The sequence below is a fragment of the Plecotus auritus genome (assembly GCF_963455305.1).
Source record: "Plecotus auritus genome assembly, chromosome: 9".
NCBI classification, from domain to species: Eukaryota; Metazoa; Chordata; class Mammalia; order Chiroptera; family Vespertilionidae; genus Plecotus; species Plecotus auritus.
Window position 1 is genome coordinate 82,061,374 of NC_137783.1, and position 19,148 is coordinate 82,080,521.

Below are 19,148 nucleotides of genomic sequence, written 5' to 3' on the forward strand. Positions count from 1 at the left end.
CTTAGGTGTTTACTAGTTCTGACGTAACCATAGTAACAACAACCTTGTGGAAGCGCTCATTTAAAGAGTCAACGCCCTCTGGTAGGGACTGAACCCCGCCCTCTTCCTCAGATCGCTCCGCCTCCATATTCCTGGGACTGCTTTGCTCCGCCCTGCGTTTCCCAACTCACCAATCACCGTCCAGTTTTTCCTTGCCGGCAACGGCGCGTGCCCCGGGTAAACTCGGGGGCGGGCTTCCGGTTTCGCGCATGCGCCGTTGCCTAACTTTCCCCACGCTGGTTCCGCGTCCTCTCGCCTGGCCTGGGGAGTCTCGTGTGCGGTGGTCTGGGTTCCCGCTGCCGCCGCCGCGATGGGCAAAACTACCGACTTTCGGGGTCCGGGAGCCCGGCCCGATCCGGTGCGGAGCTTCAATCGCTGGAAGAAGAAACACAGCCATAAGCAGAGTCAAAAGAAGCAGTTGAGGAAGCAGCTGAAGAAGCCCGAGTGGCAGGTCGAGCGCGAGGTTATCAGCCGCCTCATGCTGAACTACGGGAAGGTAAGGCCGGCGCCGGGGAGGGGGCGCGGGCCAGCAACCGAGGCGCGCGGGGTGGGCTGGCGACCGGCTGCGTGTCGCCGCGGCGCTGGGCTGCGGAGGCGATAGTGCGGACCGGTCACTGGGGACTGGACTTGGGGAGTCAGCCGGTTGTCCGTTGGGCCGGGGAAGGGAGTGGGTGAGAGGTGACACTGGGGGCCCTGTGGAGGCCCTACAGGTGGTCTTTTGGGAGCCACAGCCTAGGCCGCCTGTGAGGCCTGGCCGCTCTCCTGCTCACCACACTGTTCTTGGTCAAGATGGAAATGCAGTGGTACTTAAAGGGTAGGGAGATTAACGCTGTAACAGTTCCAGGAATATACATAATAATGCTAACGACAATAACGGTAATGACACCAACGTTTTAAGGCACTTACCATGTGTTTCACATTCACGGCTTGATCTCAGATATGGCTTTTATCCTCATTTTACAGATGAAAACATTGAGGCTCCGAGAAGATAAGAAACTTGTCCCAAGCTTACTAGTAGTAGGCGGTGTGGAATTGGAACCTAAACCCATGTCTTTTTTATTCCAAGCTTTTGCTTTTAACCACCATGCCAGACTTGCATGCCTCAACATCATCCATCTTCCTTCCTGTGCCTGTCTCATTCTCTCTATTTGCCTTATGTCCCCATTCAAAAACTGGGAAGAAAAACTAGACTTCGGGTCTGTTTCTAGTGTCTACCATCCCACATGGCAGCTGATATTCCTAGATGAGTTTCCTAGTAGATATTTTGACCTCTTGACCTCTTCCCCATCAGGCTCTTTGGGGCTGTCAGTACCCCTCTTTTCCTTTCCCCTAATTCCCATGTCTGTGACTTTCAACCGCCTCACTCAGCCTCTCAGTGATTGCTCCCTTCTAGTGCAGTATAATCAGGAATTTAACATGTGGGATATTTCTGGACTTAAAGTCACCATGTGTTGTGCTGCTATAGCTTTTCTTTAAACTCTTAAATCAACAGTAAGGTTAGAGTGTGTTTTGGCTTTTGAGTTGAGATGATGGTGATCTAATAATCCTAGCTTTTGTTCATCAGATGACTGAGTGACTTAGGGCAAGTTACTTACTCTGTTGGCTTCCCTATTTTTGTTTATAAAAGGCATAGAAATGTTTACCTTACAAGTTGTGGAGAGTTAGTAAGAATGCATGCAACGCATTCTGCACAATGCTTGGTACATAAATATTGCATATATTAGCTGTTATATTACTACTGCTGCTATATACATAGCATCTCAAGAAACCATTGTAAATTACTAATGGATTGTAAATTTTGACTCTTCATCAAAGACTAGAATTGTTCTGGGGTTTAGCCTCAGCCCTTGTTTCTTCCCACTCTGTTCTTTTCCCTGGTGTAATCTCATGGTTTGTTCTTGTGGACCAGTGACTGCTGCTTCTTGTATTCTACCCAGAGCTCTTCTGAGTTCATATCTTCTTTATTCTGACTGTGCTGGATGTCTTTACCTGTGTCTTAGTATACCCTAAATGCCACAAGGCCAAAACTGAGCTCATTATCTTTTTCTTCTAAATTCTCAGTCTTGTGTATTAATTTCCTATTGCCATTGTAACAATTTATCACAACCTCAGGGGCTTAAAACATGTTATGCAAAGTGCTGAAGTCCCAGAAAACCTTAGCAGTTTGTTCTTAGATTCCCAGAGAAGTAACCTGGAGGACTGGCTGTGAAAGATGTGGATTTATTAGGACTTAAGTGCTCACCGGTGTTGGCTGACTGGTGAAGTTTACTGCCACGCCAGCTTCCACCAGTGAAGTTGAACTGCTAAGTTGGACGGCCTGCACGGGGCGGCTGGCTGGCGTTATTGTTTCACCGCCATCCAGACTTTCCCAACACAAAGTTTTATAGAGTACAGAAAACTTAGAAAACAGGGCATACAGGGAGAAGGGTATGTGTGTGAGATCAAAACACTAGCTGTTTTCTTGACTAAGGAGCTGGCCAGGCTCCCAAGGTCTCACAGTCCGCATACTGATGGCCTTCACTGTATTTTTCTAAGGGAAGGGGCCCATGTTCTCATTTACCATACACAACAGAAAATTGTTCTCTCACTATTTTGAAAGCCAGAAATCTGAAAACATGGGCACACACTCTGGAGGCTCTAGGGCAGGAGGGGGAACCTTTTTTCTGCCAAGGGCCATTTGGATATTTATAACATTCGCAGACCATACAAGATTGTCAACTTAAAAATTAGCCTGCTAGTATTTGGTCAAACATTTAATTAACTCACTCCTAATGCCTTGTCAGGGCCAGACTAAATGACGTTCCCCCACCCTCCTCTAGAGGAAAATGGATTTCTTGCTTCTTCTAGCTTCTGCTGGCTGTTGGTGTTCCTTGGCTTGTGGCTGCATCACTCCAATATCTGCCTACTTGGACACATTGCCTTCTGCTGTTCTGTATCAAATCTACTTGTGCTCTTTTTTAATAAGGACACTTCTGGGGCCACCAGATAATCAAGGATAATCTTCACATCTCAAGATTATTAATGACATGTATAAAGTCACTTTTACCATATAAGATGACATTCACAGTTCCAGGGGTTAGGCTGTGGGCATATTTGGGATCATTATTTAGCCTGCCACATCTTAGCCTACCTTCTAAGTAGATTGCTGAGCTAGAAACCTAGGAGTAATCCTAGAGATTTCCCTGTTACAACTCTTATATCCCCTAAGTCACATTGGTGATCTTAAATTTCTCAAATGTGTCTCCATTCCCACTGCTGTGCTTTAGTTCAGGCCCCATCATTTCTTGCCTGGTTACTACAGTAGCTATTGCTTATAATAGTGGCCAGCAAACTTTCTGTAAAGGACCAAGTAGTGAATGGTTTCAGCTTTGCAGGTCAGAAGGGTGGATCTACTCAACCCTGACATTGTAACACAAAAGCTTCCATGGAAATATTTAAACAAATGGGTGTACACTAGTTCCAGGAGAACTTTAATTATTAAAACAGGTGACTGATGGGATTTGGCCTTTATGCCTTCTCCCCCTCTAATCTAGCCTCCATATTGCTGCTAGAATGATGTTTTTCCAAGATGAAAATCCAGTCACTTAACTCCTGAACAAAACTTTTCCTTGCTTCACAATTACTTTCAGGAAAATGGTTAAACAAATTAACTTATCAACATGCTCTAGTCCAGTGGAAGAATAAGTTATTTGTGGTCAAGAAGACCTGATTTAAATCTCAGTTTGGGTATTGACTAGCCACATTTCTTAATGTTCCTGAGCTCAGTTTCTTCATTCAACGAGATTATTAACTACAATTTGTAAGGCTCAAATGAGGTAATGTATGTAAAGCAAGCAGTCTGTGATAGGTATACATGAAAGAACAACTTGAAGTGTTGTGAATTGTTCGTGCTCTTTGATGCTTCTCGTCCTGGTACTTGATGTCCCCACTACAGTGAGAAATCCCCTTCCTCCACATTAGGGACACCTACTTGTCCTCTCAGATTTAAATTTCTCTTCCCTCCCCCCAAGTGGAGTTAGGGCTCCTGTGTTTCTGTAGCATTTTGTATACACCTTTATTACAGTATTTATCACCAGGTTGTGATGATTGGCTTCTTTAACTTCTTTGTTAACTCTCCCACCAGGTCATAAACCTCTGAAGGTCAGAGACCATTGATTCAATCATTACATTTGCTTTGCTCTCCCCAGAGACTGGTCATAGAGTGCTTATCCTTGAGTAGGTGCTCAGCTGGTGTTTAGAGCGGGTGTTTAGATATTGTTTGGTGCACAATGACCTTTTCCAGATGGGTTTATTTGAGTTGATAACACTGGTGCATTCTTTTTGGCTTCTTATTTTAAACTAGAGGCCTGGTGCATGGATTCATGCATCGGTGGGGTCCCTCAGCCTGGCCTGTGCCCTCTCGCAATCCGGGACCCCTTGGGGGATGCCGGATAGCTGGTTTTGGCCCCATCCCTGCAGGCCCAGTCCAGACAGGAGGGAGCCTGATCCTGTGCGTTGAGCGTCTGTCCCCTGGTGGTCAGTGTCCGTCATCGTGACTGGTCGATGGGTCGTTTGGTCATTTGGTCGCTTAGGCTTTTATATATATATAGATTACTCATATTTACTAAGCATTTACATGTGTTGACTTGCCATATCTTCAAATAACAAATAACCCTATGAGATTGTTCCCATTATGCAGGTGAGGAAACTTAAAGGCACAGTAAGGTTTAATAATTTGTGCAAGGTTTAATAATTTAAACAAAGTGAAAAAGTAAAAGTTCCAACCCAGGTAGCCTAAGTCTGATGCCAGAGCTCCAACCCACTACACTTACTGTATTGCAGTGCACAGATGTTTAAATCTTTTCATTAAATTGAAAGAGCAGTTTTCCTTCTTATTATTCTGTTTTAGTTTTTTAAATCTTAGAAGTATTTTTTTAAGACGTTGTCAATAGAAAAATGCAGAGTGAAATCAATTGCCAGGGCTACAAATACCAGAGTGCATCAAAGCAGATTTGTTATTCTGGAGGTAACTAAGGGGCAGACCCTCAGCCTGTGACCCCTCAGATGGTAGCATTTATACAAAAAACTTGTTACACTGCTGTAGTACACAGGTGGTACTTAATAGCCTGAGCAATTTGATTCAGAAACATTTTGAAACAATTTGACAGAATAGATGAAAAACAAAACAAAAAACATGTCTGTGACCCTAGGGAGGTGGGTGGGATTGATACATTTTGACAAATGTAATAAATATGTACAGTGCTGGTTTAGAGGATGGTGTAATTAAGAGAAAAAAGGTTGTGTTATCTGGCCAGATGAATTGGAAAAATGTGTTTCTTCTGGGCACCCTTGCTCCTGGTGGTTGTAGCCTCAGGCCTGGCTTGGGGTTGGATTTCAGCCCCCACCTCAGCCTTACTAGAGGCCTTTGTGTAGTATGCAAACTGTCCAGTGGTTGTAGCCGTGAACTAGTTCTTTTTTTAAATTTTTATTTATTTATTTTAAAAAAATCTTTATTGTTCAGATTATTACAGTTGTTCCTCTTTTTTCCCCCCATAGCTCCCCTCCACCCAGTTCCCACCCACTGGATGCCCTTACCACCCTCCCCCCACCACTGTCCTCATCCATAGGTGTATGATTTTTGTCCAGTCTCTTCCCACACCCCCCCACACTCCTTTCCTTTCGAGGATTGTCAGTCCACTCCCTTTCTATACCCCTATTTCTATTATATTCACCTGATTATTCTGTTCATCAGATTTTTTATTCACTTGATTTTTAGATTCACTTGTTGATAGATATGTATTTGTTGTTCATAATATTTATCTTTACCTTTTTCTTCTTCCTCTTCTTAAAGAATACCTTTCAGCATTTCATATAATACTGGTTTGGCGGTAATGAACTCCTTTAGCTTTTTCTTATCTGAAGCTCTTTATCTGCCCTTCAATTCTGAGTGATAGCTTTGCTGGTTAGAGTAATCTTGGTTGTAGGTTCTTGCTATTCATCACTTTGAATATTTCTTGCCACTCCCATCTGGCCTGCATAGTTTCTATTGAGAAATCAGCTGACAGGTCGTATGGGTGCTCCCTTGTAGGTAACTAACTGTTTTTCTCTTTCTGCTTTTAATATTCTCTCTTTGTCTTTTGCTCTTGGTATTTTAATTATGATGTGTCTTGGTGTGGTCCTCTTTGGATTCCTTTTGTTTGGGGTTCTGTGTGCTTCCTGGACTTGTAAGTCTATTTCTTTCACCAGATGGGGGAAGTTTTCAGTCATTATTTCTTCAAATAGGTTTTCAGTATCTTGCTCTCTCTCTTCTTCTGGCACCCTCATAATTCTGATGTTGGTATGCTTGAAGTTGTCCCAGAGGTTCCTTACACTATCTTCATATTTTTGGATTCTTTTTTCTTTTTGCTTTTCCAGTGGGGTGTTCTTTGCTTCTTTGTATTTCAAATCTTTGACTTGCTTCTTGTGATCCTCTAATCTGCTGTTGGATCTCTGTATATTATTTTTTATTTCAGTCAGTGTATGCTTAATTTCTAGTTGGTCCTTTTTCATATCCTCGAGGTTCTCACTAAATTTATTGGCCTTTTCTAGAAAATTCTTGAAAAACCTTATAACCATGGTTTTGAACTCTATATCCAGTCATTTGCTTTCCTCCATTTCTTTAATTTGTGACCTGTTTCTTTGTCTCCGCATTTTGGTTGCTTCCCTGAGTTGATAGAGTGGTTTTGTGTGCTAGGTGTCCTATAGGGCCCAGTGGATCAGCCTCCTCAGTTACCTGAGGTGGACACTCTTGGTGCATCCCTTTGTGGGCTGTGTGCACAGTCTTGTTGTAGTTAAGCGTTGATTATTGTTGGTATCACTGGGAGGAATTGACCAGTTGGCTGTGAGGATCAGCTGTGTCTACAATGGGAGAACTTCTGTGCTGGAGACTCCCTTATGGGGCAAGACTTGTTTCAGTGGGGCTTTGGTGCTCACTGAGTCTGCCCCCAGAGTGTGTCCCTTATGGATCTGAGGAGTTGTAATCTGGATGGTCCTGCTCTGACCCCTGGGTACACTGGCTCTTGGATCTCCAAGGAGGTGCTAATTTAGCCTCTGCCTGAGGCCACCCAGCAGGAGCTACTGAGAAATCTGCAGATTCCTCTTCTTTGTTTGGGTTTTGGAGGTGCCCAGCTGAGGCCCAGCTGTGAAGCAATGCAAGCTGCTCTGGGGCCTTGGGCCTTCCTTTGGATGTTCTGGGTCTTTCTGACTCAGCTGCAGCTTGTTAGGTAAGTTTAGTTTTCAAAGGACCAGGCCATTCATATGCAAAAGCCTCCGTGCACAGCTTGGATGGGGCGGAGTCTCAGGGTGGAGCAAACTGTAATGGCTTCCTGTCAGCCCTGCCCTAAGAGGCCCCCGGGTCTCAGTGTCTCTCGGTAATCGCTGCAAGCACCTCTGAGAGAAAGCCACCCTTGAGTTCCTCCTGCTGCCAGACAGTCCAGTTTCTCCCCATATGAGTCTGGGTCCCCAGAGTCTTGCCGGGAACTGGAGTTCAGAGTAGTCGGGAGCTTGTGTCTCCCTGCCGATTGAAAAAGCCAGCCACGTACTCAGTTGCCAGCCCTTTCCGCGCGCGCCTCTGTACCTCTGGACTTTACTTCCGCAGTTCCTGTGAGTCTCAGTGTGCTTTTCTCTTCCCTTCTAGTTGTAGAAATTCCACTCAGCCAGCCTTCCTGTGGTTCTGGATGATGTCCGTTTTGTCTTTTAGTTGTAGTTTTGAAGTGGTTGTGCGCGGCAGCAAGTTCAGGTGTTTACCTATGCCGCCAGCTTGGTTTGGAACTAGTTCTTGAATGATGTGTTCTCCAGTAAAAAATATTGGCAAGGACATTGTAAGTGGAGGAAGCAACATTAGAAAATACAAAAAGATGGGAAAATACAGTGTACCTTGAAGGGGGAAAATACTCCTTGGAGTGTGGTTTGTGTTCCTGTATTGATGAGGGTGGAGAAGAGGGTTGGAGGTGGACTGTGAATGGTTTAGGAGGCTGTTGTTGGTAGAATAATGGTCTCTTAAATATGTCTAAATCCTAATCCCCAGAATAAGTTACTTGGCAAGGGGTAATTAAGGTTGCTAATCAGTTGACCTTAAAATAGGGCTATTGATCTGGATTATCCAATCAATCACCTAAGGGTTCTTAAATGTAATGTGGATGAGGGAGGCAGAAGAGTCAGTGTCAGAATGCTGTGAAGTGAGAAGACTTCCTGTTCATTGCTGGCTGGCTTTGAAGATGGAAAGGGGCCACAAGCCAAGGGAAGTGAGCAGCCTCTAAAAGCTGGAGAAAGCAAGGAAATGGATTCTCTCCTAGAGCCACCAGAAAGAATGTAGCCCTGCCAACACCTTGACTTTAGTTGAGTGAGACTCATTTTGGACTTATTTGTAAGTTAATAAATTTGTGTTGGTTTAAGCCACTGTTTGTGGTAATTTGCTATAGCAACAATAGGAAATTTATAGAGGCCATCCTCAGAGACTGTATCTGGAAGCAGTTTGGAGTGTTTTTTTTTTTTTTTTTTGGGGGGGGGGGGTCAGTTAGAGAACATATAAATGGTCTGGAGACCAGGTAGGAGACTATTGGGATAGTCTAGGTCTTGAGTCCTCTGAGAGGCAGATGCCAAGATGGAATGAAGTAAATTGGGGATTTTTTTTTTTTTTTTTGAAATGTTGGTGAAGGTGAAGTAGAGGGAACAGAAATAGGGAGGGAAAAGAGAGAGGATGGAAGGAGGAACAGGTAGGAAGAGTCATTGCCTGCAGCACAGTTCAAAGAAAGCTTCAGATGGTGCCAAAGTTGCCCATTCAAGGAATCTCCCTTCTTGATGGAATGAATGGGTCTGCAGTCCTACTGCTGCGCTGTTCAGTTGTTGGGAGCAGGCCAGGGAAGCATGGCATTTTCTGTGGTGAATCTAGGGAGAGATGGCTTGACATTGTCAGCCAGATGCCCCTCCCCCGCCCCCACAGTGGGAGATTTGGGTGATGTATTTCTAATGCCCACCACATAAGGGGTGTGTCCTGAGCGGTTGGGGACTGAAGCTTTGAGAGATGTTGAGCAACTGTTTTCACTGTTGCTGAATGACTCAAACTCTCTGCACCTGGGATTGCTTTAGACTTTATCGTAATCAGCTGTGCTCTATAGGCAGCACTCTGCATCCTAATCCAGGTTTCTTTTCCCTTAATCAGAATTTTGTGTGTATAATTTGAGACAGATTGCTTTTTTTCTCTTGATTGCAATAGGTGGAGCAAACTAGGTTTGGGATGTAAAAACATTATTCTTTTTTGTGAGAAAAAAGGGAATTGTAATAAGTATATAGGCAGATTCATCCTAATAAAGCAAGTTGTAATCTTGCTGCTGATAGAGTGTCTTGACTTTAATTTGTTAAAAACACAACATTGCCCTGGCCAGTGTGGTTCAGTAGTTAGAATGTCGGCCTGTGGACTGACATTACCGGGTTCAATTACTGGTCAAGGGCATGTATCTAGGTTGTAGGTTCAATCCCCAGCACGGGTTCCCAAGCCCGGGTTGGGGTACGATCAGGAGGCAACCAGTGGATGTGTCTCTTTCACATCGATGTTTCTTTCTCTTTCTTTCCCTTTCTCTCTCTCTTCCACCCCCATCCATTCCACTCTGTCTGAAAATCAGTGGAAAAAATATCCATGGGTGAGGATTAACAACAAAAACAAACATCTGTGAAGTATAGTAAAGTGAAGGGCAATAAAACAAGTTGTGCCTGTAATAGGAGAATGGTTAAGTGATATCCACTCTATTCTTCACTCTGCCCCCTTCCACTTTTTCACCAACGTTCTTAGTCTAACAGGTACCATCACTGAAACGTACGCTCTTTGATTGTGGAAGAGTACTACAGATTTTAGAATGAGTGTGAAGGTTGGAAAGACAGGGGTGATTTTTCTAGGAAAAGAAAGGGATGAAGGAAATGGGTAAGGGTGTTATTTTGTTTGTAGGAACCATATCCATCTTCTGCTGTGGTTTCTAAGTACAGTAATACCTTGACATAATGGACTAATTCAGGGGAGGTTTTCTGAATGTGTATGTTAAAAAATTAACAAATTAGTTAGTTTACCTGTTTGTACTTATGTACATGTTTGTGTAATTAAAATTAAATATGTATGAAAAGCTTAATTTTACAGAAAAATTTTCTACATGTGTTACAGTAATTTTAAAATTATACTGAATAGGTCTAGTAATTGGGTGCATTTGTTATCGGTGGAAGTTGTGTATCCCAATCCCCACTGAATGCTGGGGGTGGAGTCCTTACAATATCTCAAGAAAAACAATTTTCTGAGACTTGCACGGGAGGATGAGTGATTTTTATTTGCGTGAAATTATATCCCTGAGTTTCTAAAGTCCCATTTCCCTTAACCCAGTCCTGGAAGAAGTACAGCTGGGGATTCAGTAGAGCTAAAATCAAAGCTAGTGTCCAGAGTTTCTGTTCCATGTTGCAAGCTCGTCTAGTTCAGCAGTAGGCTATCTGTAGTCCATTAGTCCATTGTGTAGGCAGAGGAGCCAAGAGAGCATCGCCATGCAACAAGAGTCCCCAAAGAGCCGAGAGAGCAAACTCCTTTGTTCAGGGAATTAAGTATCCCACATCTTCCCAGGCTTGCAGTGGCCATGCCCATTTTGGCCAATGACCTCTTTTCCCAGGTGTGACTGACAGAAGCACCTTCGCTAATTCCACTAACTTTACTGGACATACCTCTATCTTTCTTCCTGCCTAGTCCCTCTGCCAGCAATCTTCGGGAGATATAGATTAGTGGCTGCTTCCTAGGGAGTGTTAAACTGTAGCTTCCTGACAAAGCTGCCCAAATGACATGCCTATAATATTTGGCCTTTCCTTTGCTCCTTTCCTGTTATTAATAACTAGGTTAATTACAGCAGTATTGCATTTGCCAGTCACTGTGAGTGAACAAATGCACATGGCTGGGGTGTGGTTTAGCGCATGTCTGAATTTTGGCCAGCCCGCATTAAAACTGCCACAGAGCCCAGCTGGTGTGCCTTGTTGGTTGAGCATTGACCCATGAACCAGGAGGTCATGGGGTTCTGGGCTTGATCCCTGGTAGGGGGCATTCAGGTGACAGCTGATCAGTAGATTCTCATCAGTGATGCTTCTATCCCTCTCTCCTTCTCCCTTCCTCTCTCTGAAATCAATAAAAACATATTAAACAAAAACACAAAAAACTGCTGCAGAAAGTCACATCACACAGCAATAGAACTAATTATCTCGCGTGATGAGGTGTGATCACATGCTAATCATTAGCCAAACATTGCTTATGAGCAGTGACTCATGGATTTAAATATGTAGAATATAGTTGTAGATATGTAATATTTATTTATGCCAGCAAAATTACTACAGTGTGTTTTCCAATATGTCCTATTTGCTAAAATTTGTTAAAAATAACAGTGAATTAATAACAAAAAAATAACCTGTTAATTTAATTATAAGCAAATCTTGGTTAAAAGCATTTAAAAATTAACAGGGTGTTAACTTTCACATAGGACATACGGACCGGAAATTTTGTCCATTAAATCCAAAGTCCGTTAAATTGAGGTCTGCAACATGGGAGGTTTACTATATTTCTTGGAATATAATTGAGAATCTTCTAGAACAGGGTCAGCAAACCTTGTCTGTAAAGGGCCAGATAGTCAATACAGACATATCTTGTTTTATTATTGTACCTCACTTCATTGTTCTTCACAGATGTTGCATTTTTATTTTAATTTTTGCTAGTCTTTCCATTGATTTTTAGAAAGAATGGAAGGGGGAGAGACAGAAACACTGATGTGAGAGAGACACATGATTGGTTGTCTTCAGCATGTGCCCTGACCAGGGATTGAGTCTGCAACCGAGGTCCATGTTCTTGACCAGAATCGAATCTGGAACCTTTCAGTCTGAGGGCTGTATCCACTGAGCCAAACCGGCTAGGGAGGTGTTGCATTTTTACAAATTGAAGGCAAGGTCCTCCACCAGCAAAAAGGTTACTTTGCTATGTTGAGTACCCGCTTTATTTCAGTGTTCTGGAACTGAACCCACAGTATCTTTGAGGCTTTGTGGGCCATACCCTGTCTGTCACAACTACATAGACAATATGTAAATGAATGGTTGTAGCTGTGCTCCAGTAAAACTGTATTTGCAAAAATAGGTACCAAATTGGATTGAGCCATACTTCTGTTGTAGATCATTAGCAGGATAACAATGTCCTTCAGTTTTTTGGTGACTTTTTTCTAAGACTGTGGTGTATAGTTTTACATTGTCATGGCTGAGAGTGCTGGACATGTTTTATCCTTCCAGACTCTTCATTTAGGAGGTTAACAGACTTTAGAAAGAAGTATTCGTTTGAAGAGCCCACTTTGCCTATGCTGTATTTCTAAGAGGGATTGAAGAATATGTTGCCTGTCTAGCTCTTTCTGTAAGCATCCCATTCTCTGAAAACAAGTACCAAGGTGGACTGCACCTAATTTTAGTGTCCTGTTTAGAAGATTACCTTCTAAATGAGGTAATTTTCTCCTTCTAATGCAGTACACTGATTCTGCCTTCTCTTACCTGGAGTGATTTGTAGGGATTAAGGCAATGTTTTAATATTTCTGTTTTCAGCATTGGAGGCCAAGAGTAACCTGTCTGGACTACAGTAAAAATCTTGGGAAAAATGTGTAGATTGTAAAATGAAATACAAGCTGTCATCCTTTTATTGCCTGGAGTGTAATTTAAATAAATGAAACTTACAAATGCAGGCTCTCCCTCTTGTGAATTATGAATAATTTGTCAGCCTATTCTCATATCTGAACAGTAGTTTTTGCTTTCAGCATGTGTAATAAAATAATTCTCCTGAGCAGCCTAAATGAAATTCAGAAAATTGGGTTGGTGCTAATGAAGCACATCAGTAATGCACATTTAGATAATGTAAAGTTAAAGGACAAAATGTTACTTATTGAGGCATCAGAGTGTGGTTGAGACACTTCCCTGGTTATCCTATATAATAAAGATGTAATATGCAAATGGCCATTACACCGTGAAGCGTAATGACTGACTACGTAAAGACTGGATCACGGATCAGCAGGAGGGTGGGGCAGCGAGCTGCAATCGGGTGGTGGAGAGCTACAGGAGGGGGCAGGGCAGCAAGCTATGGGGAGTTACAGGAGGGTGGGGCAGCGGCTGGAGAGCTACTGGAGGGCGGCAGCGAGCTACTGGTGAGCTACTGGCGCATGGATTAGTGCGCAGGACTACTAGTTACTAAATAATGCCCCTCCTTTACTCCCAAATGAGTAGTTGTTAGATTGGATTTCGCATGCCACTGATTTATGGTTAAACTTTGAAAGGTTTGTGCTAACAAGATATATTTCTCCAACTAACTTAAATCTATTCTCCAAACTGTGTAAATAGAACTATTCTCAACATTTTCTATGATTTATTTATAGTCTTTTTGTGTCTTATTTCTTAAACTGATAATTCTTTGAAGGATGGTCTGAAAGTAAATTTTATTCCTAAAATTGACGTGGTGATAACTTACTATGTTAACATTTTAGAGATGAAGGATGTTCAAGGTAGTAGTATGTGTTGAGTGAATTTTTTTTTTTTTTACCATTTAAAGCTATTATGAACTTACATTTTAATTTTTATTGATTTCAGAGAGGAAGAGAGAAGGGAGAGAGAGATAGAAACATCAGTGATGAGACAGAATCATTGATCGGCTGCCTCCGGCATGCCCCCTACTGGAGATTGAGCCCACAACCCAGGCATGGTCCCTGACTGGGAATTGAACCGTGACCTCCTGGTTCATAGTCTAATTCTCAACCACTGAACCACGCTGGCCGGGCTACAACCTTATATTTTTGATAACAGCTTCCTCAAGGCATATTTCCTTTCAAAAGGAATAATGGTTTTCAGTTAGAACTCATGATTGAATTTAATCCTGTAGTACCAGGGGTAAGCTAGGCACCATAATGTAAACCTCTAGCTCCCCAAATAAATAAATAATGGTTTTATTGTAAGACAAATCAGTTATCTAGTATGTTATTTTGCCTTATTTGACAAAGTCTTCTTTTTCTTTTTAGATAAATGTAAATGAAATTACAAGATTTTCAGATTTCCCCTTGTCTAAAAAAACATTGAAAGGTAGGTAAGTGATGATCTTGGAACATGTTGGATTTCTTGATGCTTTTTATAAATGACAACAGATATAGAAAGTTTAACCTGAAAAACCTTTATTTCAGCAAGTAATTTTGATACCATGACAACCTATGACAAGAAACTATTCATTTAAGTTTTTTTTTTTAAGTTTAGTTATAAGAAGAATCTAGGCATATGTAAGCCAGATTCTTCCTCTTCTTCCTTTTTTAAAAAAATATACTTTATTGATTTTTTACAGAGAGGAAGGGAGAGGGATAGAGAGTTAGAAACATCAATCAGCTGCCTCCTACTCACCCCCTACTGGGAATGTGCCCGCAACCAAGATACATGCCCTTGACCGGAATTGAACCTGGGACCCTTGAGTCCGCAGGCTGACACTCTATCTGCTGAGCCAAACCGGTCAGGGCCATTTAAGTTTTACCAATTTGTCATTCTCATACTTTCTGGATTAAAGAACAGTAGTCATGAAAGAAGATGCTAGGGCCTCTGTGTAATTAAAATGAAGCCTAATTATGTTAATATGAGCAGGAGAACAAACAAAAATGGGATACCTTTTGTTTTAGTTTGCTAGTGCCACTAGACAAAAAACCACAGACTTGGGTGGCTTAAACAAAGAAATTTATTTTCTCTCAGTTCTGGAGGCTGGGAATCCAAAGATCAGGATGGTGGTAGGGTTGCTTTCTTCGGAGGGTCATAATGGGCTTACAGAAGGCCTCTCTTGGCTTTATATGGCCGCTCTGTTCTTAGGATTTAAGAGACTCTTAAATGCCTTTTCATGGAATTATCTCTCTGCACTCACATCTCTCATGTCTTTGTCCAAATTTGCCCTTTTTATATGGACACCAGTCAGATTGGATTAGGACCTACCCAAATACAAGGGCTGTTTTTGACTCAGTCATCTCTTTAAAGGCCCTGTCTCTGAATACAGTCACATTCCAAAGTACTGGGTGGTTAAGGGTCTCAACATATAAGGGGCCCTCAACATATGCACAGTTCAGCCCACAATTCTATAGGAATTTCTCTAGAGTGTTATTCTCCTCTTCACACCTGCAGGTTTGCAAGAAGCCCAGTACCGTTTGGTAACTGAGATACAGAAGCAGACCATTGGGTTGGCTTTGCAAGGTAAAGATGTCCTCGGAGCTGCCAAAACTGGATCTGGCAAGACTTTGGCTTTCCTTGTTCCAGTAAGTAGCTTATTCATATTGGGTCAGATTCTTTATTATGTTATTTTAGAACATTTTGTGCCTAGATAGAAGCTAACTATGTCAAGAGTTATTTCATGTTGAATTTCCCTGGTTAGAATGCAAGCTTTATCAGACAGGTGTCTTCTTCTTCACCCTGGCCCTAACATAGCAGTCAGTAATTTACTTAGTGAATTATTGTGTCTGACAAGCCATTCAGGGTGGCAGGTCAGAATGGTTCTGCTCTGCTGAATGACAGTCGAGGGAGGCTATTGCTGCGCTCCCCTTGCAAATCTGCCAGTTGCATTTATACTTGCCATTTGTTTAGGATGAAGCTGACATATGCTCATTTTAAGAAGATTGGGTCACTCTTTGAGAAATGATATCTATCCTTTATAGCACTAAAACAATAGAGCCTCTTAGGAATTGACTTAATATCTCAGTTATGCAGCTGGTTTCATAATTTAGTCCCTTCAAAATAATTGGCTCATAAAAAAAAAATCACTTTTAAGATTTTGTTCCAAGTATTGCAAAAACCATTTTTCTCTTAAATCCTAATTTTTATAATGATGTGACTCCACAATAAAAAAACTGTCACTGTGTAACTATAGTAGTGACACAAAATGAGTTTATTTTGATGTGGTTTCTGTTCAGAAAATGGTGACATATTTTTCTGAAATCTGTTTTAAGGGTTTGGGCTGTGCAGGACTTTCTCTGATTGCCAGTGTGCTCATGGCATGGCTCTCACAACAGCTGAACTTTCCCTTCCCTCTATGATTTGGGGGAGGATGCTTCTGATGGATGGAAGAAAACACACACAAAGTAAACAGTTTCTTCTTTCTGATTGGAAAATACTTGTGACTGGTATGCTTTCTGCTTGCAATGTGCCTCTGATTTGGAGGGCAAGGTTGACTCAGCACTCAAAAGCTGCCTTCTTAGGACTTACTGAACATGAATTTGCTGCCTTTTTTTCAGGTGCTGGAAGCCTTATATCGTCTACAGTGGACCTCAACAGATGGTCTGGGGGTTCTGATTATATCACCTACGAGAGAGCTAGCTTATCAGACCTTTGAGGTTCTCCGAAAAATAGGAAAGAATCACGACTTTTCTGCTGGTCTCATCATTGGTGGGAAGGTTTGCCCTTTTGTCCTTATCCTTATTTCTTTTTTTCTATAACTTAATTTGGAGCACCATGGCAGCTGATGGGGAAGGGGTGGAGATTTCTTCTCAACAGTCTGGCTCTCTAGATAGGAGGTGGTAGCATCCTGGTGTGGTCATTGTCATTTAGAGTCTGGTTGTCCATTTTGTTGGCCCAGAAAGTCCATTTGTCAGGGTGTCTGAGACCAATTTACTTTAACCAACCTGTAATTCTATTTGTTAATATACATTGAGAAAGGAACCATTTCAGTATGTAGACTATTTTCTTTTAATAAGGTATGTAAGAGGTTGAGTAATTCAGAATATTGCTGGGTTAGCAGAAGAAAGGAAGACATAGTTTTGAGGAATGTTTATTTTAGGTCATGGTAAAACCTGCTGCTAAGCTTGTGTGCTACCTTGTGGTTTACCTGGAATGCTTGTCTTTGCTAGTCTTCGCTAGACTGTAAGGATAAATGCTTGAATTTTTGAGTTTATATGCAGCCATACCCAAAAAAGAAAAAATAGCATCACAGACCCTTACATACTCGTGTACCTATCACCCATGAACTTTAATCATGAACATTTTGTGGTTCTCATTTCAAGAAGAACTTTTAGAATATAGAGAGATGAGCTCTTTTTTTTTTTTTTTTTTCAGTCCATGAAGTGCAGTGAGTGGTGTCAGAGAACCTGGGAGTAATTCTGGCATTTAAGTTGTTTTTGGTAATTCTAAGAGGAAATCAAGACTTGGAACATTCGTATTATATTTCTCATGGCCTCAAAATCCTGCATATGATTAAGAATCTAGAGGAACATAGCACTCTTTAGGTCTTCATTAAGGAATTTTCTTTAGCCCAGAAATTTGGATGTGTTTCAGAAATAGAAGGAGAAGTTACATTTATTTCTAGAGTATCTACATTGCTGTGATGAAATGCCATATGCAGATGGCTTTTACAGTTTTGCTACACAGGCTGCTCGGTGATGTGTTTGTATAATAAAAAGAAACAACTGTTTTCAGGATCTGAAACATGAAGCTGAGAGGATCAATAACATAAATATACTGGTTTGCACACCGGGTCGGCTTCTTCAACACATGGATGAAACAATATGTTTTCATGCTACTAATCTCCAAATGTTAGGTGAGTAATGAATTTATAATGAAAAAAATCTCAGATTTAGGAGAGAGCCCTCATAAATTTTAATGATAGGAATGTTTTATTCAATAAATATTTTGATTAAAGACAACTTGAGAAATAATTTGAAACAATTTTTTGGCATATGGGTTTTAAACCCGGAGAGTACAACTAGATTTAAAAAATCAGAATTAGTTGGAAGAATGTAAGTAGTCATATGAAAGTAGATACTTCAATATGTGACACTTAGAATTTTTAAAAAATCTTTTAAGTTACAGTCACCACTGATATTATCTAATGTGTTTTCTTAAATCAGCTTTTATTTTGGAATAGTTTTAGGTTTATAGAAAAGTTGCAGTGATTATACAGAGTCCCTCTATACCCTTCCTCCAGCTTCCCCTAGTATAACATGTAACTGGTACCTTTGTCAAAACTAAGAGATGTACATTATATAAGTTCCATACTTTATTTGGATTTCACCATTTTTTCCACTAATATACTTTTTCTGTTCTAAGATCAACCAGTATGCCACATTGTATTTAGCCTAATGTATATTTTAAATACGAGAGGCCCGGTACATGAATCCGTGCACCAATGGGGTCCCTTAGACTGGCCTGTGGGATCCCCTGAGGGGTCCTGGATTGCGAGAGGGTGCAGGCCAGGCCGAGGAACCCCACTAGTGCACGATCGGGGCTGGGGAAGGACGCGGGAGGTTGGCCAGCCAGGGAGGGACCGCGGGAGGGCTCCAGGGTATGTCCGGCCTGTCTCATTCAGTCCCGATCAGCCGGACCCCAGTAGCAAGCTAACCTACCAGTTGGAGCGTCTGCCCCATGGTGATCAGTGCATGTCATAGTGAGTGGTTGAGCAGTCTTAGCATATCATTAGCATATTACGCTTTGATTGGTTGAATGGACAACCAGACACTTAGCATATTAGGCTTTTATTACATAGGATTGTAGTTCAACCTGCATTTTCTTTTTTCAGTTCTTGATGAAGCAGACAGAATCTTGGATATGGGCTTTGCTGATACCATGAATGCTATTATTGAGAATCTTCCTAAGAAACGTCAGACCTTGCTTTTCTCAGCAACACAAACCAAATCTGTAAAGGACCTTGCACGTTTGAGTTTGAAAAACCCTGAGTATGTCTGGGTTCATGAAAAAGCAAAATACAGGTATGTGCTATTTGAAACCATATTTGATGCAGTCAAAAACAAATGTTCTCTTTAGTTTAAGAATTTGACATTTCAAGTTAATACTACTTTTCTAGGAAAGAAAATACCATTTTATGAGTTATTAGGTTTGCAAGATATAGTAAATATATTAGTAAAAATTATTTAAATTCTCAATGCATTTTTAAATGTGAGAATACTCTAATGAAGATTTTCCAAAATGTGGTTTGGGAAACAAATATTTTCTCATAAGATGTTAACAGGTATTTATTCATCAACTATCCTTCATAAAATGCAGTGGGGTGAGGCTGGGGGTGGGAGGATGCATTCCTCAATAGATAAATAGGGAAT

At 41.5% G+C, this 19,148-nt stretch overlaps 1 protein-coding gene across 1 annotated transcript in view; it reads left to right on the top strand.

Moving 5' to 3' along the window:
• Window positions 1-247: 247 nt before the first annotated feature.
• The window catches only part of DDX10 (DEAD-box helicase 10), a 258,829-nt gene continuing 239,928 nt past the window's right edge, over window positions 248-19,148 (top strand). Inside the window, exons 1-6 of the mRNA XM_080643092.1 lie at window positions 248-535; window positions 14,103-14,163; window positions 15,232-15,362; window positions 16,335-16,493; window positions 17,512-17,632; window positions 18,611-18,800. Coding sequence (XP_080499218.1) covers window positions 350-535; window positions 14,103-14,163; window positions 15,232-15,362; window positions 16,335-16,493; window positions 17,512-17,632; window positions 18,611-18,800 — 848 coding nt within the window. The 5' untranslated portion in view covers window positions 248-349. The remainder of the gene's footprint in view (window positions 536-14,102; window positions 14,164-15,231; window positions 15,363-16,334; window positions 16,494-17,511; window positions 17,633-18,610; window positions 18,801-19,148) is intronic.